The following is a 23,362-nucleotide window of genomic DNA, read 5'->3' as shown; positions in this document are numbered from 1 at the left end:
CCCCCAAGAACCCATGTTCTCCTCTATCGAGACAGGTCTGGACCAATCCATCAATGCTAGAGACTTTTGAAGGATCTACCTGCACTCCACTAGTAAAAATAATGTGTCTAAGGTAATCAAGAGAAGGAACTCTGGATCTGCTACACACTTGGACAATTTAATAAATAGTTGATTGCTTTGAAGGATTTTGAGAGTTTTTCTGGAGATGGACTAGGTGTTCTTTAAAACTTATACTATAGAATAAGATGTTGTCGAAGAATATAAGGATGATTTTTTTTGCAAGAATTCTGGGAAAATCCGATACATTGACACTACATCACTAAAGCATTAGTCAGTCCAAAAGGTTGTTAAATAGTGTATGCCCTCAACGTCAATATAAGCTGTAATTGACTATTGTTATGAATGAAAGTGCAATTTACATCATGTATCATGTGATATATTTCTACAAATTATCCTTGCACTATATTTTAGGATTATGTTTTGAGACACCATAGTTGGTACGTAGTCTAAATGTTCTCAACCAATGGATAGACTCAAGTGGTCTATCCTGACAAGGGTGACAACCTCATACCGCCTAACTTATAGAGTAGTAGGTCTCAACTTCTAGGATTGTGATCCAAGGAGTGAGAACGGGTATTTACTTAAAACATTGCACCAGACCAGTTTCAAATTGTTCTTGGACTTTGTGATGGGTGAAACAGTTAAAATGTTGCATGTGATCCCTAACTTGATAATGGTACTCTGTCGGGTATCAAGCAAAGTTGTTTTTAATATGCCAATCGATGAGATTCTTCTAGGGTCAACACCCAAATATATTGGAGCAGATGTGTGAGTTTTCTAGTCAAGTGATCGTTGTGATAGAACCAACCATTTTGTTAAACAAAGAAAATATTTATTAACATACTCTTTCCAATGGAAGTCTAAAGCTATCAACAATTGATTTTAGATGGTCTTGGAATTGGTTTTGCAAAAGTATGACATTTGGCTAAGTGTCAAGGGAACAAGTCGTTCTTGATTCCTAGTGTTACATATTAATGGTTGATCTAATTAAGCCCAATACCTTGATAGACAACCTAGATTTCAGATTTGGACCATTAGACTTGGGCTCATAGGGTGGTTCAGACTTAAGTAGTTTGTAATAGGCATTAATGGGCTGAAGTGTTTAGGCCCATTTAACTATGAGCAGTTCACTCTTTTATTAGAGCGAATCTAGCGGTGATGGTCCCACCGCTCTTCAAGAGAGAGGTAGACCATTGGTAGGTCGATCATATATGGTTAATACTTACAAGCATGCCATGCATACACTCTTACACTAGTTTATATAAACATGTACAATTGTGTTTGTGTGTATTCCGGGTCATGCCCCACTTTAAACTTCATAAACAGAGTCAAGATTTGGATCAAAGATATTGATGCCATTAACTGTTGATCATAATTCATGGTCTCTTTCATTTGTTAAACTTCACTTCCATGAGTATCAGAACAAAAAAGGCCCAAATGGATCTCATGAGATTACCTGGTTAACCATCCCTTTAAACTGAACATTGATGATGCTATGGCTTTGGCTTCAAAAAAAAACAAAAATGTTGATGATGCTAATAGAAATGCCAAGTTTGGCAAGAGAGCGAGCCACTCGGTTGAAGGACTTCTTGGTGTGGATAAATCAAGACATATTCAAAAGAGGAAGAGAGAAGCCTCCTATAGTCAATCACATACACGAGTCCGGATCTTCTGCCCACATAAACTCTGTTCACGCCTACCCACATAACATCATAGTCACACATGGAGAACATCTCATCCTCCTACATAGCATTATGCAAGGGGAGATGTTTCTAATTCATGGGGGTAGTGTATTTTGGGTAGACGTGGGCAGGAGATCCGAAACCCACATATACATATAACTTCCAAGGCATCTTAATCAAGAATGATATGGAAAAAATTTAAAAGGCTTAATCCTTGAGACATGAGGCATATGCCTTGAGGAGAGGTGAGGCACACAAATTTTGTCTCAAGGCAAGGCGAGGCAAAGCATACGTTTTGATGTGAAGCTTAAACCTTTGTCAGAAGGAGGCTGAGTGTGTAAGGGAGAGATTCTTGTTATCTGGGTTTGTGACAAGGCGGGCTATGTCCTTTCCTGTATCTTTTTATCTCCCATTTCATAATGGTTAAGAAAATTTTAAGGTGAGTGTCCCTCCACCTGATGTATAGCTTAGGGTTAAAAAAAAAAAAAACAAATTGTGCCCTAGGTTTGGGCTGGGCATTGAAGAAAACTCAGGCCTAGAAAAATCTAGGACGGGCCAGACAATGCAAGCCTGGGCAAGAATGATCAACCCCTTCTCCAATCTATAATCAATAACTAAAGTTGAAAGTTGTTATCTTGACTCTTGAGCATCAACTTTAAAGTAACTTGCTTTTTCTTTTTGAAATCAACTAGTTGTTACATGCAGGACAAAGCTAAATTGACGTGGTGTGAATGACTCATGAAATGGGCCCAATCTTATGTTGGAAAGCTCCCTAAACAAAGAATAAACCAAAAGATTAAAGAAGCCACAAAATTTTTAGTTGATAATAAAAAAAGAAAAAGTAAAGAATACTAAGGATGATCTGCCAAGCTATTACTGCTAAAAGAGAGAGCAATAACCACTTTTTTTTTTGGTAGAATGACCAAACAAATAAGAAAAGGGAAAAAAAGAAAAAAAAAAGAAAATTGGTTGGTAAAGGAGAAAGTGCAATACTTGTTTAGGAAGTCTGAAACACTTTCAGTCTGATAGATTCATGAAGCCATGAAGGAATGCAAGGTGTAAAATGGGTTTAACTCAGAAGAGTCTAATGCTCAGTTGAAAGGAATGCAAATACAAATCTGTAGAGTGCAAAATTTTATATTATGTATCATGGTTTTCAAAATCGGGCAGGATCGGACGGTCGGACCGGAAAAACCAGGAATCAGTTACATGACCGGTTCTGTTTTCCCCCAAAACCGTTGATTTTGGTCAGCAAACCGCTGAACGGGGCAGTTAACTGTTTGAACGGTTTTGACCATTTGTTTTTTTTTTTTTGAAAATTTGTTATTTTTTTATTTTTCTATCAGAACAGGCTGAGTGTAAAGTTCAAACGGTCAGACCGTTCGACCCGGTAACCAGACCCCTGACCGGTTCGGTTACCAGGTTGGTTTTAAAAACCATGTTATGTATTATTTTTATGTATTTGTACTGTACATATTTGCATTTGCATTCTTTCCAAACTCAGCCTAAGTTTCAAAAATGTACACATTAGACTCAGTTTGGAAGGAGTACAAATACAAAAACTATGTATTTTGTATGTATTTGTATTTGTACTCCTTCCAAACTGAACCTTAGTAACTCCACTTTGTCTTTGCAAAGCCTCAATATATGAAAGGGAATCATCAGGTTGGTAGGTGTTTGTTTCAAAGCAAGATCGAAAACATTTTCAGTTGAAATATTGTACTCATATTTCCACCCCTTTGGCTTCGTTCGCTGTGAAAAGTAGGACCAAATAAAAATTTTGGACCCGGTCAGTTTTGCATCCATTTGTTTGCAATTATGATTTGCATTTCTATCTGATACAAACTTACATCCCGATAGGATGCAAAATTTACACACATTTCTCATATGATCTCATTGTCTGTGCAAATTTTGCATCACCTTTCTCCAACCTCGATTCTCTCTTTCAAAGTGGGAACCACAACATTTTTCTTCCTATCTTATTATTCATCCTTTCTCATATATAAGGTAGGAGCTACATCATTTCACTTTCTATTTTACTTGAAAAACAAACAAGCAACGTTTAAACTGATACAAGGTTAGGCGGGTTCAACCCGAGGTTTATGCAGGCTGAGCTTAGATTTTCGATCCTTTGGATTGGGCCTAAGTCCAAAAGGTTGAGCTTTTATATCTTTTGGGTCAGGCCCGAGTCTATCTATTAGATAGCCTGAACCTAGCCCAAGCCTTATCCCACCTTATCCTAACCTGAGTACGGTATGAGTACATAAGTATTAATAAGCACATATTTACATGCATATAAAATACATATTGTAATGCAGACGCATTAATACATCATAAACTCCATGAGAGAGAGAGGGAGGGAGAGTTCATATTAAAACAACAGAAGCAAGAGTTGAAACACAAATGCATCCTTATTACAAATAGCCTGCACCATTAAAAACATCATGAACTCCATGGGAGCCATGATCGTTATTAGAATTATTAATTAGACTTCAGACCCATCACTTTGTTGGCTTCACAATGAGGACTGGGCACTTTACATGATGAGCACAATAATCGCTAACACTCCCAAGAAATGCCCTGCAACAAAACAACCATCAGCCCCATGTCTAATCTCTCTCTCTCTCACACCCCACAAACAGAAGAGCTAAGAACATGTCCTCATCACTTTTATTATACTTGGTAATAAGTCAGTCATGGCTCTTTTGCATGTTATGGTTCATCTTTTCTTTCTCCAATCTTATTCAACCTAAGAATTCTTCATATACACGAGATGTGATTTTCATGGGTAGAGACAAAGGTTGCCTTATTAAGTAATTTATACATGAAACAGAATTTAGGGCCATGGGGTAGTCATGAGCCGAGCTCGAATAGTTACATGATAATAATAATAATAATAATAATATAGATATAATATTTTTATTTTATATATATAATAATAACTAATTATTATAATTCTTAATTTTTTAAATATCAAATAAAAAATATTTTTATATATAATTTTTTATAAAACATTTTTCTCAAGTTGAGCTTAAATCGAGCCATGCCAAGCTCGAGCTTACGAGCTTTTGACTCGAGCTGAGCTTGAGCTCAAGGTTCTAGCTTGAACCGAGCTCAAGCCCCGTACTACCTTGGCGAGTCGAGCTTGAATAGCTAGCTATTCGGCTTGAATCCACCTAGACATGGCACAAACACCAAAGGTCCAAAACACTTATGACTTAAGGTCACTCTTCTTTTTATCCTAACCATATCTAGAGGGGAAGTTATGTTCCCAACAAGTCAAAAGAGAGTTGATCATCACTTGTCTCTCAGAGATTAGATATTCGACTTTGCTCCTCACAGAGCATGCCTCACACCAACCTTAAAGCACTTCGCAGTCATGCATTGAGAACTTTTCATGAATGATAATATCAAGTATGAGAGATGTTATCAATGCATGGCTGCGATGTGCTGTAAAATTGGTGTGAGGCGAAGAAATCCGATCTTGATCCTAATGCTTAATTGACTCATGAGTGAAGACTGTCTTAAATAGAAAAATTTGTGCAAATACACATGCAGCCCGCTTTTAGTTACTAGCAAAAAAAATAGTAAAGTAGAGCAAATCTACAAGAAGATTCAGCATTGAAAAGTTAGAACAGCCTGAATCAATAAAAAAAGAGTTACAGCCTAAATAGGGGTGTAAATGGATCGAATTAGATAATGTCTGAATTCGAATCTGATTAAAAAAATCCAATATCTGAATTCGATTCGATATCCGATGGATATTGAAAATTAATATTCGATTAAATATTTGAATATTTGATTCAATTCAAATTCAACCAATTAATTATTTTGGTAATTGATAAATATATAAAATAAATATTTTATTTATACAAAATATATAAATATAAAAATTATTTATATAATTTAATTATTATATTTATCAAATTGAATCAAGTCATATCTGAACTCAAATTCAATTAACTATTTGATATGAATAAGATATCTGAATTGGACACCCCTACCTAAAACAAAGGAAAGCGAGAGTTCAAATTATAAAAGTAGGTCATAAATTTCATTCAATTTACCTCTTGATTTTGCCAAGCCCACGGCTCCCTACAATTACATAATCAGCATGAATCTGCTCTGCAGCCTGACAAATCACATCCTTGGGGTCTCCGTCTAGAATTATCGTTTCAGCTTTTATCTGCACGGGATTTAGAGTGCTAATTAAATTTCATTTGCATTGGTGTGAATGAATGAGTGTAAATTTTGATTTGCTTTGTATTTGATTTTGTATTGTTTATTTTGAAAAAGTAAAATGATGTGACCCCTCTTCATAAAATAGAATGGAGGTAGGACGAGGGTTTTAAGTTTGGGAGTGAAGTAAGAAGAAGATGATTTAATCACCCAATTACATTAGAGAGAATTGAGGGAGGAAGGTGGTGCAAATTTTGTATCCGTCTTTGAGATGCAAAATTTACACTACTTGTGAGAGAAAATCAAACAAAAGTATAAAATTTGTATAAGGTAAAGCTGCAAATGATAGTATAGACAAATAGATGTAAAATTGAACCAGGTGCAAAATTTATATTCGGGTTTGAGCAAGAAATTAAATAAGGCTATTTTCCCAAATGCTGCATGTCCAAAAGTCATACTACACCTTTGGCAACTTTGAGAAATAAATGATTCATTCCTCCCAATAAACATGAAATAACTCTTTATATATTATAAAATATATAATGCTTAAAATATATATGATATAAATATTATTTATTATTCGAAATTAATATGATATATAATATTTGTATCAAATATAAAAAGATATTATATATCATATAATATATATTAGAGAAATATGTTTATAAATTATAATTATATATAAAAATATAGATATATAAAATATGTTATAATAGATAAATACAATATAACAATATGATACAATTCTATATTATATAAAACAAAACACCTTACAAATAATATCATGTAATATAATATAAAACTAAATGTAATACTATGGAATATGATAATATGATATACAAATGAAGAATTTTGAACATAGTAAATTATTATTATATTAACATAATATAAAGAATAGTATAAAATATGTTTGTAATTATATATATATATATATATATATATATATATATATATATATATTATAGAATATGAATAGTTTTATAAAATTTGATAATATACAGTAACATAATCAGATAATATAAAATATATTATAAAGAATAGAACATGATAATATGATATAATAATACTATATAATATTATATAACCATATTAATACTATATAATATAATATAACCTTATATTATATAAAAATTACAAAAAATGTATGATTTAAGTATAAATTTAGGTGCTATTTGGATAGACATTTTGAAGGTATTTTCGTACTTTATAATATCATATAAAATATTTCTTGAACCAAGAGATAGAGAGAGGAATTGGTGGTTTTGGAGCATACCATCCTTTCTTTGCATATTTGTAATGCACGAGCAAGTAGCGTTGCAGAGTTCTGTTCTTGGGCTTTCTTAACAGAGTCCAACACTGCAGAGGTTGCATAAACAGCTGCACAAGCACGTCGGATAAGACAGAATTATAGATACATACATATATATATATACACGTGTATTTACATATATAGACATGTAGATGTAATTTTTTTTCTTGTTTTGCTATAGGACTGTTCATGGGTCGGGTTGGGTCGGTTTACTGAGATTTTTTCAACCGATCCGACCTGGTCAGGTTACCTGAAATTGAAACCGAAACCGACCCTATGTTAAGCAAAACCGACCTGATTGGTTTAAGTCGGGTTGAGTCGGTTTTGGCTCTAAGTTCAACCATGGCAATAAATTGGTAGATTGGAGAAAGAAGACTGAAATTTGATGTAAAAAAGAACACACAATTCTATTAGAGAAAGAAGATTGAAATTGGTAGGAAACAGACCAAGTTAGAATAGAAGTTATCAAGAAAATAAAAAGTCAAATTGTATTAGAGAAAGAATACTGAAATTTGTATATTTTAAGAAACTTTCTGATCTAAGTAAAAAATGACACATAATTCTAATTGTAATTGGTTGCCTATTTTGTGTAAAATACCATAAAAACTAGGATCATTTGATTCTTTTCTTTAAACTTTTTCAAAAAAATTCCTTGTCTGGTTGTCTTACAATACTTGCCATTAATATCAATGAAGACTAGAAATTAAATTAGGTTGTAACTAGGATAAAGACAACTTAGTTAAGTAGAAACTAAATAGGTTGTAAATACTAAGAACTAACTACTAACTACTAAGTCGGTTCGGTTCGGGTCAGTTTCGGTTTTCACATATGAAAATCAAAACCAACCCAAACTATCGGCTTATGATTTTTCACAATCCAAAACCAAGCGGTGCTGAAGAAAACCCAGCCAATTCGGGTTGGGTCGATCATGGTTGATCGGTTTAATCGAATTGGGTCTTATATGGGGCTATACAATGGGGTAGCCAATCCAAAACCAACCCTAGTGCAACCGGATTCTATCCCAAGCCTCCACTACAACGTAAAACTGTAATCCTATCAAGCTCTAATCAAATAGTTTCGGTTCGAGTTTGAATTTCAGGATAAGCTCGATAGTTATTCAATCTTAAGCTTAGCTTAATTAATACATACATGTATTCATTTTTTAACTTTTGAGCCAAATTCAAACTCATCAAACATTTAATGAAATTAAAAAAATATAGTTCAAATGCAACTCGACTTCTTAATATTCTAATCAAGCCGATTCAAGACATGCCAAAAAATATAGTTCAAGTGGAAAACACAAAGTATTGTTCAATCCACCTTTAGAAACCCTAATTCCATTGTACAACTGGGAGTAGGTACAGTTTGGAATTGATGACAATTTACTGTGGATATAGGAGTTATAGGCGGACGTATTATAATTTTGAATTGTTATAGGTCTGCACTTTAATTCAGAATTTTGAGATGGAGTCTACTTATATATCCCATAGGCGTTGTGACGTGGTTATAGTAAATGGTGGACTCATTTGACTTTGATAACGGAGATAGGAGATATATACGATTTGGACGGTGCCAGATTGTTCGAAATTGATGTATGAATTTTGCTGATAACGCGGAACACGACAGCTGAAAAAACGCGCCAGAGTCCAAACAAATCCCGAGTCAACTCGGAAATCCCGTTCCACATTCAACGTGCCAAAGACGATTCGGGTCGGCTCATGAATGTGAAGGCTATAGGCTATACTGCGGGTGCGGGGAATACAAAACAAACCTGGTCCAGAGGGGAAAATGTAGTGTTGGAAAGGCTGCTGGACGTGAAGCAGGTAAATCTTGCTGAGCTCCTGCGGTTGATCAGGTGCAGCAACGGCGTACGTGAAGATGTTGTCGATGGCCCACCTCAGCGCGTAGAAGCTCCCTTCGCTCTCGTCGATCGCCACGATCACCTTCATCGTCTGCCGCTCGTGTTGTTGTTGCTGCTGCTGCTGCTCCTCCCTTGCAGCCTCCTCTCCTCCTATTCGCGTCTCACTCGTCGTCTCCATCTCCCACTCTCAGTCCAAGCTCTCTTACGAGTTACAACCCAATCAGCCTTCTCGAGTTCTTATACAGTACTGAATCACCCTTTTGTCCCATATCTTTTCTTTTTTTTACCCAATTTGTCCCGTTAGATTCAACTTTTTAGAATTGTCAGTGTGTCGGATCTACCCGAGGCCGACATGACCGAACCGATTATATCGGTTTTCGTTCAGTGGTTTTCTTCCAATTAGTAATTGATTTAAAAGCGGTTATTACCATTCTGAACCAATCATATAGTTAATAGGAAAAATCTATGATGCCGTAAATACACGTATCGGAAAAGTTTTGATAAATTTTATAGATATTCTACAATATAATTTTGGTTAGATACACTTATTTTATTGATATATAAAGTCTGTTTGGTTTATAAATAGAATTGGAATCGAAATTTGCCAGAGTCGAATGTTTGATTCAAATGAAAATCCAAATTGACTATAATAGAATTCTCATTTCCAAGAGAGAGGGAGGGAATGATCATTCCCTTAAAATGGAGAAATACCATTCCATGGAATGGAGATCGGATTCCAATTTCACCCAATAAATTGCTTCGAATTGAAATGTCGTTCCAATTCTGATTCCAGACTCTATTCCTACAAAGCAAACAGTCCCTAGTATTTTAATATTAGTTTGTTAAGGTTATACAATATAAAATCCGATTAATAATGGGTCAGACTTGATAATTATCCCGATTAATAATGGATTCAGTTCTGGGTTTATAAATAAAACCGATTAATAATCCCGACCCAAATCCAATACATTTACAGGCTACAGGCTACAGGCTACAGCAGCTCTACTTTCTTTCCTTTCCAGAATCTATAAGCGCTGATCTTATCCGTCCGATTCATGAACTCATGGAGTCAAGTCAAACATGAAGACCATCCGATCTATAGACCCTTCGCTTTTGCGTGTACGGGTGGTAGTGGACAAAGAGAGGATGAGAGTGGCTTCTCCCACTAGTTAAAAATGAGTGCTCATGCTTTTCCAACTTTTAACGTCTACTTTTGCAAGCTGATACTGGATGGACGAAAATACCCCTAGTTGAAAAATCAAGAGCTGTACTCAGTGTGGGGATAATATTCTCATTAAAAAGGGGTGTTTTTGGAAACCCACAATAGATTCTTAGCTTTCCGTGTCGTGTCATCTCAGCTGCAGCATCAAACCCTGTAAAAGCAGTAAAGGTCAGTGAAGGAGGATGACGTGTATATCACTAAACGATTCAGATGCAGGGCTAAATGGGCTACGGTGGGGAAATGGGCGCCCATGCCCATAATCCCATATTGATATTGGGAGGGTGGGCACCCCTTGAAAAGGAGATGGGTTCAAGTAGGCTCTGACATGAAACGTGTCCATCTCTCTCTCTTGCTTTTTAAAGCTAAGTGATTAGGTGGTATAAACACATTCAGCAAGTAAGTAAGAGGTTATTTGGACATAATTGCCCTACAACAATTTTGTTGTTGTAGTGGATTGGCAAAACAGAATTCATGTAGTGGATGTAGACCTGTTCATGGGTTAGGTTTGGACAAAATTTTAGGCCTACGGGCTTGGCTTCGGGCTTTCTCAAATAAGCCTGGCCAACACTATTATATATAATAAAAAATACTTATATTATATATAATAAATATATAATATTTTTTATTAAATTATTATTATTAAATATTAATTTACTATTAGGAAATACAAATTAGTTTATTAATTTATTAAATTAGTATTAAATTAATATAATATTAGTTTATAAAATTACTTTGAAAATAAGATATTTTATGTACAGATGGGCTTTGGGCTCAACTTGGGCCTAAAAATTGTCTGTTGATAAAGAGGCAAAGCTCGACCCAAACCCAGCCCACAGGTCTAAGCAAATCCCATATAATTAGTCAGTCTAAGCAGATCCCATTTGTTCATTAAAATCAAGGGGTTTTAACCGCTGGCTCCACGACAAAATTCGAAATGCCAATGGTGCACAACCTGTTCATGGGATGGGTAGCCCGACGGTCCGACCGGCCTGGACCATTACTTTTCGGGCTTGGACAAAATTTCAGGCTCGCGGGCTCTGGCTTTAAATACCAGGTTCGATCATTTTTTGGGCCAGGCTCGAGCTTTCTCAAATAAGCCCAGCCTAGCCCGATAATTACATCTATACTACTTTAAAATGCACGAATGGCCTCAAGAATATTTCTGGAATTTTCTAAGGACAAAATTTACCCCTCTATATTTAAATTTATTGATAAAAAATAAGGGCAAATAGGGTAATTGGTTCTTGATATTAAATGAGTTAAAAAGAGGTAATTTAAAAATATTCAATTCATTCAATTCTCTCTCATTAAATCCAACATTTAAGTTATTAACTTGCATTCATGTTCATTGAATTATATATTTAAGTCATTTTTGTTTATTCTCATCATTAAGTTCTATTAATTAAATCCTTACTTAATAAATTAATAAATTCAATAACATAAAAGCTTATACTTTTAAAATCTACCTAGCAAAAATAGTGTTTTCATCTAGGTGGTGGTAAGAAGTTAAATCATTTTGGGTCAAATGGGTTAATCCATGTTTCTACAACTAAATAATAAAATTGAAAAATAGATAAAATGAAAAAAAAAATAGAAATTAAAAAAATTGAGAACATTTTTAACATACATATTAAACAATAATAAGTATGATAGATGATAAATGTTTTTATTAATGATGGAATGTAAAATTTAAAACCAATTAAAAATAAAAATATTTTTCCATTCTCTCTCATTAAATCCTATATTTAAGATATATTTTTCTCATCATTAAATTCTTGTAATTAAATCCACAATATTAATTTTAAGTATAAAAATAAATATTTTAAAAAGTAATTTGAAAACAAAACCATTTTCTTCCCTCTTGGTGGTAGACAAGCAATTTGACCATTTGGGGTCAAATGGATTAATAAATAATGGCATAATTAAATAATAAAAAATTAAAATAAATAATAAAATTTCAAAATCTCCCTAGAAATTAAATGATGTCATAGTCAAATAATAAAATTTTTAATAATAGAAAATATAAAGAATCACCAAAATAAAAAAAAAAAGGATAGAGAAAATTTTGAGCACATATCTAATGTTATATATTTATAAAAAATAAAATATAGAGTACATCTCTAATATTGTGCATTCATTATATTAAAAAAAAATAAGTTTTATATATAAGAAATAATTTTATCTCTGATGGAAATGTAATACAAAATTTAATGTCAATTTGTCAACCTAGAAATCAAAAATAATTTAACTTTAGATGGTGGGTTAGTGGTTTGAGTCAAATGATATACCATAGACAAACAAAAATTAAGTGTGAAAAGTAAAAAAGAATTTATATAATGTAAATGAAATATATAATTTAAAGGGAAAACTATGGTCAAAGTCGGTTGTACATTTAAAATTAGGTTGTAGGTTAGTCTAGAAACCAACAAAACTTTGACAACCAACTCTATATTTCAAATTATAAAAACCTCACCCATGTCATCGAAGGCTTACGTGGCCTTTGCCAACATGAGACTTTTAGTCCATGTTGGATACAACAAAAAACCTAGACTGAAAGTAGGTTTTAAGTTTCTCTCCCCCTCCCTCTGTCTCTCCCGCTCTCAACTTCGGTCTGTAGCCAAATCAAAACCACTCTTTCTCTTTCTCTCTCTCTCTCTCTCTCTCTCTCTCTCTCTCTCTCTCTCTATCTATCTATCTATCTATCTATCTATCTATCTAATCTATTATTCTCCCTTAATCTTTCTCATTCATCTCCCTCACTCTCCCTCTTGGTCAATATCTCCTTCTTCCTCAATCTCTATCGTTCTCCAATTGGTGTGAATTTCATAGTCAAGAGTTTCTTGTGAATTTTTATCAAATTGGTGTAATAATTTTTGAATCATAGCAAGTTGGTCTCATCTTCTTTTATATGATCTGATTAATACCATATAAGTGTGTAAGAAAATAAAACAAATGAGAGAGGGAACGGGAGAGAAACTAAAGGAGAACGATAAAAATTAAGAGAGAATGAGAAATCGATCAATAAAGATAATGAGAGAGATTAAGGGAGAACGATAGGTAGAGAGAGAATGAGAGAAATTGATATAAAGAACGTAAATATAGAAGCCAAAAACCATTTTTATTTATTTTCAAATCACATAGTCATTAAGCAGATAAAGATGATTGTGAGTGAGATGGTGTGAGGGAGATTATGAGAGAGAGAGAGAGAGAGAGAGAGACTAAAAACCTTTTTTTTTCCAATCACCCAACATTAAAGGACAATTTCAGTATAAGTTTTTTGTTGTATCCAACATGGATTAAGAGTCTCATATTGGCAACATCCACATAAGCCTCCGATGACATGGCGGACATTTTTATAATTTGAAATATAGAGCCGATTGTCAGAGTTATGTTGGTTTATGGACCAACTTGTAGCCTAATTTTAAATGTACAGTTGGCTCTAACTCTAATTACCCTAATTTAAAACTAATCCAAAATCAATGCTATTTTCTTATCTAGATGGTGGGTCAATGATCCAACGCTTCCAAGAAACCCATGATGCTATAATTGAATAACAAACATTTAAGTCTATTTTTAATCATAGTGTTACTTTTGTTAATTTTCAATTTCTATCTTAACTATGATATATCTAAAATTCAAGTAATTAATATAAAGAAAATTTTCTCACGTGCAACGCATGTGCTTAATTACTAGTATAATAAAAAAGTACCTATGTTATATACAATAAATATATATAATATATATTTGTTTCTTAAATTATTAATAAATATTAATTTACTTTAGGAAATACAAATTATTTTATTGATTTATTAAATTATTACTAAATTAATATAATATTAGTTTATAAAAGTACACTAAAAATAAGACATTGTGTACAAATTGGGCTCAGGCTCGGGCTTCAGGTTTTATATAATGGTCTGTTTGGTTGCTAAGAAATAGTGGGATGAGAAAAGAAAACTTTATTTCCTCTTTTTTGGTCACTGTGTTTGTTTGTTGAGACCCACTATCATACAGAATCTGCTTCGAGCATATGGTTGATGAGAAATTTTTGCAGGATGTTTGATTTTATCCCACTTGAACAAATAGATTCATTCTCTAACTCCGCAACACAACCCTATTTATGGGTGACATGGCATAGTACTATTTGAACCTTGACACGTGGCATGCTAAGATGACAATATTAAAAACAACATGGACATTGAAAATATAGCATAATCATAGCATTTAGTTAGCAAAAGTAGCTCTCTCTCTCTCTCATAAACTATCTTAACCCAAGCCATCCAATTTGTTGTTTCATTTTTCAGGGCTTGAAATTGAAAAGCCTCAAGGATAGTAGTGCATTGAATTTGTAGCCAGTTAGAATCAGAGGTTGAGAACCGCAGTAATCGTATTTTAACAATTTACCTATTGAGAATCAAAGGTTGAGAACCTCAATAATCGTATTTTAACAAACCAATCTTCAAGATTTGCATTAACAAGCTAAGAATCATTTGAAACAATAGAAACCATTTGCAAGTGATTCATCCTTTGTTTCACTTGCATCAGCATAAATCATTTGAAACAACATAAATAAATAAATACAGAGATGCTCAGAGTATGAAGTTACATGCATTAAAAAGATAAGAATCAACAGAGAAAAAAATTGTTGTAATATTCGGTGGGAAAAAAGAAATAGATATCAGGGTATCTGATACCTTAGCCTAAAAATCCCCTTGGGTTTCCTGACATGACCTAAAACAAAGCAAGAATAAAATCAACACAAATAAACGTAGATCAACATAACAAAATGCCGAAATCTATCAAAAAATACAACACTAACACAAAGATACAGTAAAAAACGGAAGCCGGAATCAAAATAACAAAATGCCAGAAGCTGGAAGCTAGAAAAATGGTAACAAAAATGACGGACGCCATACCAGAACAAGTCCGTAAAGACTGGAACATTTTGGTACAAGGAAAACGCCGGAAGCTAGATCTAGAGCTCTGCCGTTCAAATGAACACCTTGAACGGCAGTTCAGGTGTTTTCTGGCAATGGAGGTTCGTCTGGACGAATAGGGATAGAGGTAGAAGACGGTGAGATTCGAATGGTAACTCACTCAATGAAAGGATATAAAATGGTATAAAAGTGAATGGAAATCGCGAGAGGACTACAAATCTGAGATTACCTTCGAAAGAAGTCGCCGAAGATGGTGCTGGTGAGAAGACTGTTGAACAGCATGAGAGGACTACAAACCCATGAAAACTAGAATATTTCCTAAAGATTCTTCCCATCCCATCCACTTCCCAGCAACCAAACGAACTATAAGGGTCGGGTTCGGGTTCAAGATCTAGACCCAATGATAGGGCTCGGACTTACACGTTTTCTGTTAATAAAGAGGCAAAGGGATTGTTCTCCTAAAAAAAAGCTTAATGTTGACGCTAGTTTCTCTTTGGATCATGGTGGCACTGGGATTGTTGCTCATGATCACATATATTTCTTTATTTACTCAAGAGCAAAGTGTTGATCGAAGTTGCATCTCTAGAGGCCATGGCCTTTTCCAGGGCTTGGGAAGTTGCATCTCCAGAGGCCATGGCCTTTTCCAGCACTCGGATCTGCTACTCACAAGTTTTTCTCACATCTCTACCCATGGAACATTACAGTTGCACATTAAGAATATCTCCATTTTTATTCATAAGGAGATGTTCCCCATACACAACGGTGGTGTTCCGTGGGTATACATGTGGGCAATGTTTTAAAAAACAACCCAAAACCGGAACCGTTCTAGCCACCGATTTCCAGGTCGATAGTTGGACCATCCAATTCTAATAGGTGGCTTGTTCTAACAAAAAATAAAAAAATAAAAAAATAATAATTAAAATAAAAATGGTCAAAAACCATTGAACAAGTCGGATGGGTTGATGGTTTGACTACCCGGGTCAACAGGTCATTGACCGATTCAACGGATTTTGGCCAGGGACTAGGTTTTAGATAAAATGAAACCGGTTGCCTAGATGGTTTCCAAGCTAAATGGTCCGACCATCCAAGTCAATGGTAGTTCGAAAACCATGCATGTGGAAACATTTTGTGAGTACCAAATCCAGAGTGATTTTCCATGCATTAACTTTTGCGAAGGAGCTTTCCATCTCTAAGTTTATTCTTAAAGGTGATTCCAATTTGTTGTCCACTCCCTCGGATCATTCCTAATTCCTTCCCTTGTGGCAGATTAGATATTAGGAGTCTCAAGGAGACCTTCAAGCATTGCTCAATCTGTTTGTGATCTTGCAATACCGCTACATACAAATTGGCTAAACCGAGTTCTCTCACATGTCATGCTTTTAAGTGGACAATTGTGCTTGGATCTCTCTCATCAGTTATTGAGACTGAATTTGTTGAATGGATTTTGCCTTAGGGCTTCCAAAAAATATATATTTTTAAGTTATGAATTTTTAGTTAAAATCTTAGTTTTACCATTCAAACTTTAGCTAGTGTATCCGGTAAGCGGGGTCGCACTAATTTGGTAAGAGCCCTCTCACAAACATCATCGCCTCCCTTCTCATCCAACGGTCACATCTCCGACATTCCTTTCAAACGGTAAGTGTAGTTCCAGCACTATCTCTTCATTCTCGTTCTTTTTGATACTGTCATCTAGACCTCACTGATAGCGTTCTCAGTGAAGGTAGGCTTAGATCTGACATAATTGAACCAAATCTAACTTCTAACCGGATAGCCATTTGAGTTTATTCACATAATCTCCATATCTGGATTCTAGAATATGGTTGTTCCAAATATGGACTTTGTTCTCCAACACAGTAATATATCTTTTTATTCAAACTTTCTTTTTGTTTCGGTTAAACTCGGATATGAGATTCTGTGTTTTTTTTTTTTTGTTATTTTAGGTAATCACAAACAACAAAGCATTTGATTTCGGCCTTAGGTAAAAAGTGATCTCAGATCTAATATTTTCCTTCACTACCCTTTTTTTTAGTTTTTTTTTTCTTTTATACTTCACCAATTTGGAATGTGATTATGATATTTTATATGCACCTCATTGTTGCCATGTGGCAAATTTACACATTCATGTGGTCGACCATGCAATGTCATTGAAGAAGGTGAGAAAGGATGAAAAACTTGGTTTAATATGTTTCCTATTAGATTTTCTTGGAAAACAAACACAGGAAAATGAATTTTGATCATATTATTTCTTGGGAAACAAACATTAGATACAAAAATGGGAAAAAATATATTCATTTCTCATCCCATCCTTTCTCAGCAACCAAATGGACCATTTGGTCGTGCATATAGAAGTAGAATGCATGTTTGCACTACAATATTGATTAGCTCCAAAAGCTAACATCAAGGTTACCCATTCACTATGAGCTGAATTTTAAATTTAGCCAAGATCCTACTCTAGCAGACATAAGAATTTGCCATCCGCCTTCTCTCTCTCTCTCTCTCTCTCTCTCTCTCTCTCTCTCTCTCGATATATATATATATATATATATATATATATATATATATCGAGATACTACTCTTGGTTTTTTGCCTTCTTGGTGTCATTTGGCAAGTCTTTTTAGAAAGATCTTCCAACAGCCCAAAGGGATAAAAGACGTATTGAGCTTTTGGAGTCTTGCCTTTAAAGCAATGTTTTCAAACTGTCGTTGACTCAGATGGTAAAACCATTCGAACTGAATACCGTTCAAGCAACCGGTTCCATTTTACCCCAAATCCGGTATTTGGTCAAAAATCGTTGAATTAGTCAATGAACTATTGACTCGGACAGTTTGACCGTTGAACCATTCGACCTGGAGAATTAGTCAATGAAATCTCATATTTGAGACTAGGAAATCTCAAGTCTGCGTAGATCTGCCTCTCTCACACGAGATGATGAGAGGGATCTAAGATGTGTGAGACAGATTTGCATGAGAGGGTGAGAGAGATCTGAGATGTGTAAGACAAGAGACAGAGTGAGATGAGACTAAGAAATCTCATATCTACTTTCATCGTCAATTTGCCATCAACATCGCCGTTGTTGCCACTGTATTTCACCATTGCCGTAGCCACCACTGTTGCCGCTGTAAGTCACCATCGTTGTCGCTACCGAAACCTACAAGTCCTCCTCCTCCTCCTCCTCCTCCTCCTCTTCTTCTTCTTCTTCTTCTTCTTCTTCTTCTTCTTTCATCCGACAATTTTCTCAAATCTCTCTCACTTAAACCTTATTTTCTCTTATATATTATGCCTCTTACCCTAATATTCCAATCTAATGGGTAAGATGTTCAAACCGTTTGAACCATTTGACCCAGACGGTCGAACTGCTAACCCAAAAATGATGACCAGAATGGTTCCGTTTCCGTGTCAGTTTTTAAAACCTTGCTTTAAAGATAAAGACCATTTAGTAAGTGACTCGATCCACCAGGCTTTTAAAAATGCATTTAGAGGCTAATTATCATGCGGAAAGACCAAAAATCTTCATTTGAAGGATCTCGAATTTAGTCATTTTTTATCTTTTCAGCTCTTCATGCACACATCTTCTACTCTTTTTAGTTTTTAGTTACCAAACTGGAAAAGACCAATTTTCAGTCTTCCAAACTTCTCAAAGACCGGAAAAACACGTGGAAAGACTTGTAAAATGCCACCTTAATTAGGGGCAAGCAGTCGAAGCCTGGATTCAAACACATTTAGAGCATCTTTTACATGAACTGTTGGCTTTCTAGAAGCCCAGAAGCCCACATTTCGGTATTTTCCCATTTGGTTGGGAAAAGATCTAGCCATCGAAAGCCACAACCCCAAAAAAGATGCGTGAAGCCCATTTTGGGCCATTTTCAGGAAGCTCCACATGGAGCTTTTCTTATTTTTCAACTCATCTTCGCATGAAAAGATGCACCTTAACCAAATAATCTTTATGCTACTAAGATTATAATGCAAAAGCTCACACCGTCTTTTGGCTGTCAGGTCTGTCGGAAGATCTTCTAAAAAAGACTTACCAAATGATAGATGTTAAAAATATTTTAATGGGGCCCATGCGTTTCGAAGATTTCAGCCTTCAATCTTATTGTCTCTCTATGCCAAAACCCTCTTCTCTCTTGCACAAAGAAGAAATCTTTCCTTTCCCCATTTTCGAACAACAACAATTAATTTCCTCCTTCCTTTCTCCTATGTAAAACTAACTCTAGTCATCTTTGGTCTATCAACTTTGATGGTAGAATCCTATCAATGATCGAGAATCAATTCCAACCCAGAAAATCTGGTGAAGCAAACATTTATTTGTGAGTCGCTCTACAACTCATCTAAGGAATAAACAAACTAAATTGATATAATTAATCGGGAATAGATTATAGGTATTGTTTGAAAATCTAGGTTCTAAATTTCATTTGATGAACAAGCATAGTTGATACGATCATCCTTGCTAAAGCTATGACCATCCACTATGGTCTAGCTTTCAAACCTTGGAAATTTCTGCCATTCTCAAAAGGATTTTGTTTATAGATCTTTCAAATACATCTATAAAAAAAATAAAAGATTGGGTACATCTCTAATATTATGCATTCATTATATTGAACAAAAATAATATTATATATAAGAAATAGTTTTATCAATGATGGAAATGTAATATAAAATTTAATGTCAATCTAGAAAGCAAACTAGTTTTCTTTTTGGGTGATGAGTTAGTGGTCTGGGTCAAATGATATTATAAGCAAACAAAAATTAAGTGTGATAAGTAAAAATTATTTATATAATATAAATAAAATATATAATTTAAAGGGAAAATTATATTCAAAGTCGGCTGTACATTTAAAATTAGGTTGCAAGTTGGCCTAGAAACTAATGAAACTCTGACAACCGACTCTGCATTTCAAATTATAAAAACCCCTATCATGTATTTGAAGGCTTATGTGCTTACTGTTGACATGGAGACTCTTAATCCTTGTTGGACACGGCAAAAAACCTATATCGAAAATACGTTTTCAGTTTCTCTCTCGCTCCCTTTGTCTCTCAATCTCCCTCTCTCTCTCTCTCTCTCTCTCTCTCTCATTCTTCTCCCTCACTCTCCCTCTCAATCAATATCTCCTTTTCCCTCAATCATTATCGTAGATAATGTAAATATAGAAACCAAAAACCATTTTTATTTATTTTCAAATCACATAGTTGTTGAGGAAAGAGATGACTATGATAGTGAGAAAGTGGGAGGGATATTGAGAGACAGAAAGAGAGAGAGGGAGCAGGAGAGAAACTAAAGACTTTTTATTTTCTAATCACCCAGCATTAAATGGTAATTTCAATATAAGTTTTTTGTTGTGTCCAACATGGGTTAAGAGTCCCATGTTGGCAACAACCACATAAGCCTTCGATGACATGGGAGCGGGATTTTATAATTTAAAATGTAGAGTCAGTTGTCAAAGTTTTGTTAGTTCTAAACCAATTCGTAGCCTAATTTTAAATGTACAACCGGCTCTGATTATAATTTTCCCTCATTTAAAACTAATCTGAAAGCAAAACTATTTTCTTATCTAGATGGTGGGTCAGTGATCCAACTTTTTAAAGAAACCCATGATGTCATAATTGAATAATAAATATTTAAAAAAGGATAGAACACCGAAAATGAAAATCTATAGAATTTTGTCAAAAACATTTGAGAACATTTCTAATGTTATATATTCATTATATTAAATACAAATAATTGTTAAAATAAAAATTATTTTTTATGATAGAAATGGCAATCTTCCCCATCCCTACCAAGCACTTGGCCTTCCTGACCCAAACGAAATGAGGGTGGAGATTACCCTAGTTGGGACAAAGACAGGGATGGGGATTAATAGGGATACCCGATTGGGGAAGGGGAGCAAAGTCCTCACCCCACTCCGACTACGATTACATACATACATACATACATACATATATATTAACATATAATATTATATTACATGTATATATATTATATTAAACATATAATATTTTTATGTTATTTATAATATTGTTTATACTATATATATCACAATATATTTAAAATATTATTTATGTTTTACTTTTCCTTTATTTTAAACAAATATTTTTCCAAAAAAAAATTTAATTAACAAATTTGGGGATTCGATTGAAGATGGAGGCTAATTTTTTTTTCTAATGGGGATTAGGGTTGGAGATGGGGAATATGGTCCTTGCTCTTTACCCTATTGCATAACCTTGATACTAAATCTTATGGGTGATCATGGACCCAATTTCCCATAACAAAAATTAATAGTATCAATAAATGAATTGATAATTACGGTTAATAGTAATTAACAACTTATAAGATTAGCAAAAATTAACATCACGTTACTTTTAATTAACTCACTGTTAATTCATTATGACATTTCAATTCACTAGTAAGTATGTGCGTGCTTTGCATGTGACAATTCTAGATGATGATAATTATAGTAATAATATATCCAAAATTTTCTATACTTTATGTATTTTTTATTATTAATCAGATGTAGATTGCAAAATTCAAATAAGATTACATGAACACTTCATCCAAATATGTGATAATCATATCGAATTGTAAAGTTTCAAGTATCTTTGATGGGCTTACCTGTTTGGCTAGACTCTTCTTTTTATAGTGTTTTATCTTTTTGGTATATACTTTTTCTTTTGTTCATTTATCAAAAAAGAAATGTAATCTTTAGATAGAGGGAATTGAATGAGGTGAAAAGTAGTAGTTCAAATTACAATTTAAACCTTACAATTAAATAGGGCCTAAATTAAAAAATTAATATTTTAGTCACTATTATAAAAATTGGACTAGACTGGATGATCAAACCGTTTGGCATGGGAACTGATTAGGTCACTAGTTCCATTTTAGCCCTGAACTACTATTTTACAAGAAAAAAAACATTGGAATGGTTAGAGAACCTCTGACTCAGATGGTTTAATCGTTAAAATGTTTGATACAGTTAACGGTTTTCAAGTTGCTTTCAAAACAATTCCAATTTTTTTATTTATTTTCAAATAGAACTTAGAAAATAAAAAGAATTGAAAAAGAAACTTTCATATCTCATAATCTTACCTTCTTGACCCAATAGGCTACTACAATGATTGCTTGACAAAGCGATTATAGTTGGTGTCAGTAGGGGTGTCAATTGGACTAGATTTGGTCCAATACGGTCTAGTCCAATGTGAGTCCATTATAAATGGGCTAGGATCCAATCCAATGAATGTTTTGGACCAAATTGGATTGGTGCAATTCAATGTCTAGACTGTCTAATCTGCTCAAATTCATTTTAATTTAGATTGGTTTCAACCCAAACCCGGTCCATTGACACATATATTCTTATCTTTTACCAATGGACCAGATATTGGATTAATCCAACCCAATCCAATATAAATTTGTTACGGACAGACCAGGTCCAATCCAATCTAATAAATATTTTGGACTGGATTGGTCCAATCCAATATGTCTTGTTGGTCCATTCAAAATGATTTTGGACTGGATGGGGTCCAATCCAAAACCGGTCCATTGACACCCTTAGGTGTCAAGGTCACCCGACATCTCATTTTACATACATCTTTTAATATTAATTTCTTGAGCCCTTTTTCCCACTACCACTTCCTAACTTCCAAATTCAATGCCTACATTTTTCTTGTTGGGTTTTTTTCTAGGTTGTGTTTAATTGGGGTGTAAATGCGAATCAACATAAAATTCCACTATCAGTTTGCATTTACAAACATGTGTTTCCCATGTAAGATTGGACCAATGTAAAATTCCACACCCAGTTCACTTTTTCAGTTGTTTGTTTGAGATGTATAGTTTACATTGAAAATCAATATAAATCACCTTTTCGTTTGATTTTTTATCTTAAACCAATATAAATGATAATTTTATCGATGTACATTTACACTAATTCTCACTTCAAAAATCTCCAACGGTTCAAAAAATGTTAAACCAATGGACTTTTACATAGTGGATTTTTCGACCACATTCAAATGCAGCCTCAAGAAAAATCCAGCCAAAGTTTGGCTTGTGGTTTCTTGATCCATGAAACGTTAAAGAGTTTTAACACAAAATAATAGTTTGTTGAAGTTGGCACTAATTTTGTC

General features: G+C 34.1%; 1 protein-coding gene and 1 long non-coding RNA gene across 2 annotated transcripts; both read right to left on the bottom strand.

Annotated features, from left to right (window-relative positions):
- Nucleotides 1-4,006: 4,006 nt before the first annotated feature.
- On the bottom strand, nucleotides 4,007-9,358 carry LOC148871460 (Adenine nucleotide alpha hydrolases-like superfamily protein). Its single transcript, XM_088973852.1, has 4 exons — nucleotides 9,002-9,358; nucleotides 7,195-7,298; nucleotides 5,810-5,928; nucleotides 4,007-4,322 (listed from the first exon to the last, which is right to left on the bottom strand). The coding sequence occupies exons 1-4, from the start codon at nucleotides 9,267-9,269 to the stop codon at nucleotides 4,244-4,246; spliced, it is 570 nt and encodes a 189-aa protein (XP_088829978.1). The 5' UTR covers nucleotides 9,270-9,358; the 3' UTR covers nucleotides 4,007-4,243.
- A 5,376-nt stretch (nucleotides 9,359-14,734) lies between these two features.
- LOC148871459 (uncharacterized) lies at nucleotides 14,735-15,592 on the bottom strand. The gene is made up of 3 exons (XR_016108233.1): nucleotides 15,480-15,592; nucleotides 15,230-15,357; nucleotides 14,735-15,044 (listed from the first exon to the last, which is right to left on the bottom strand). It is a non-coding gene; the product is annotated as an uncharacterized LOC148871459 (long non-coding RNA).
- Nucleotides 15,593-23,362: the final 7,770 nt, after the last annotated feature.

This window comes from Nelumbo lutea, chromosome 2 (assembly GCF_056320005.1).
Source record: "Nelumbo lutea isolate HS-2025 chromosome 2, American lotus-T2T, whole genome shotgun sequence".
Lineage (NCBI taxonomy): Eukaryota > Viridiplantae > Streptophyta > Magnoliopsida > Proteales > Nelumbonaceae > Nelumbo > Nelumbo lutea.
The sequence above is the reverse complement of the archived record's forward strand: the minus strand, read 5'-3'. Positions and strand labels throughout refer to the sequence as shown.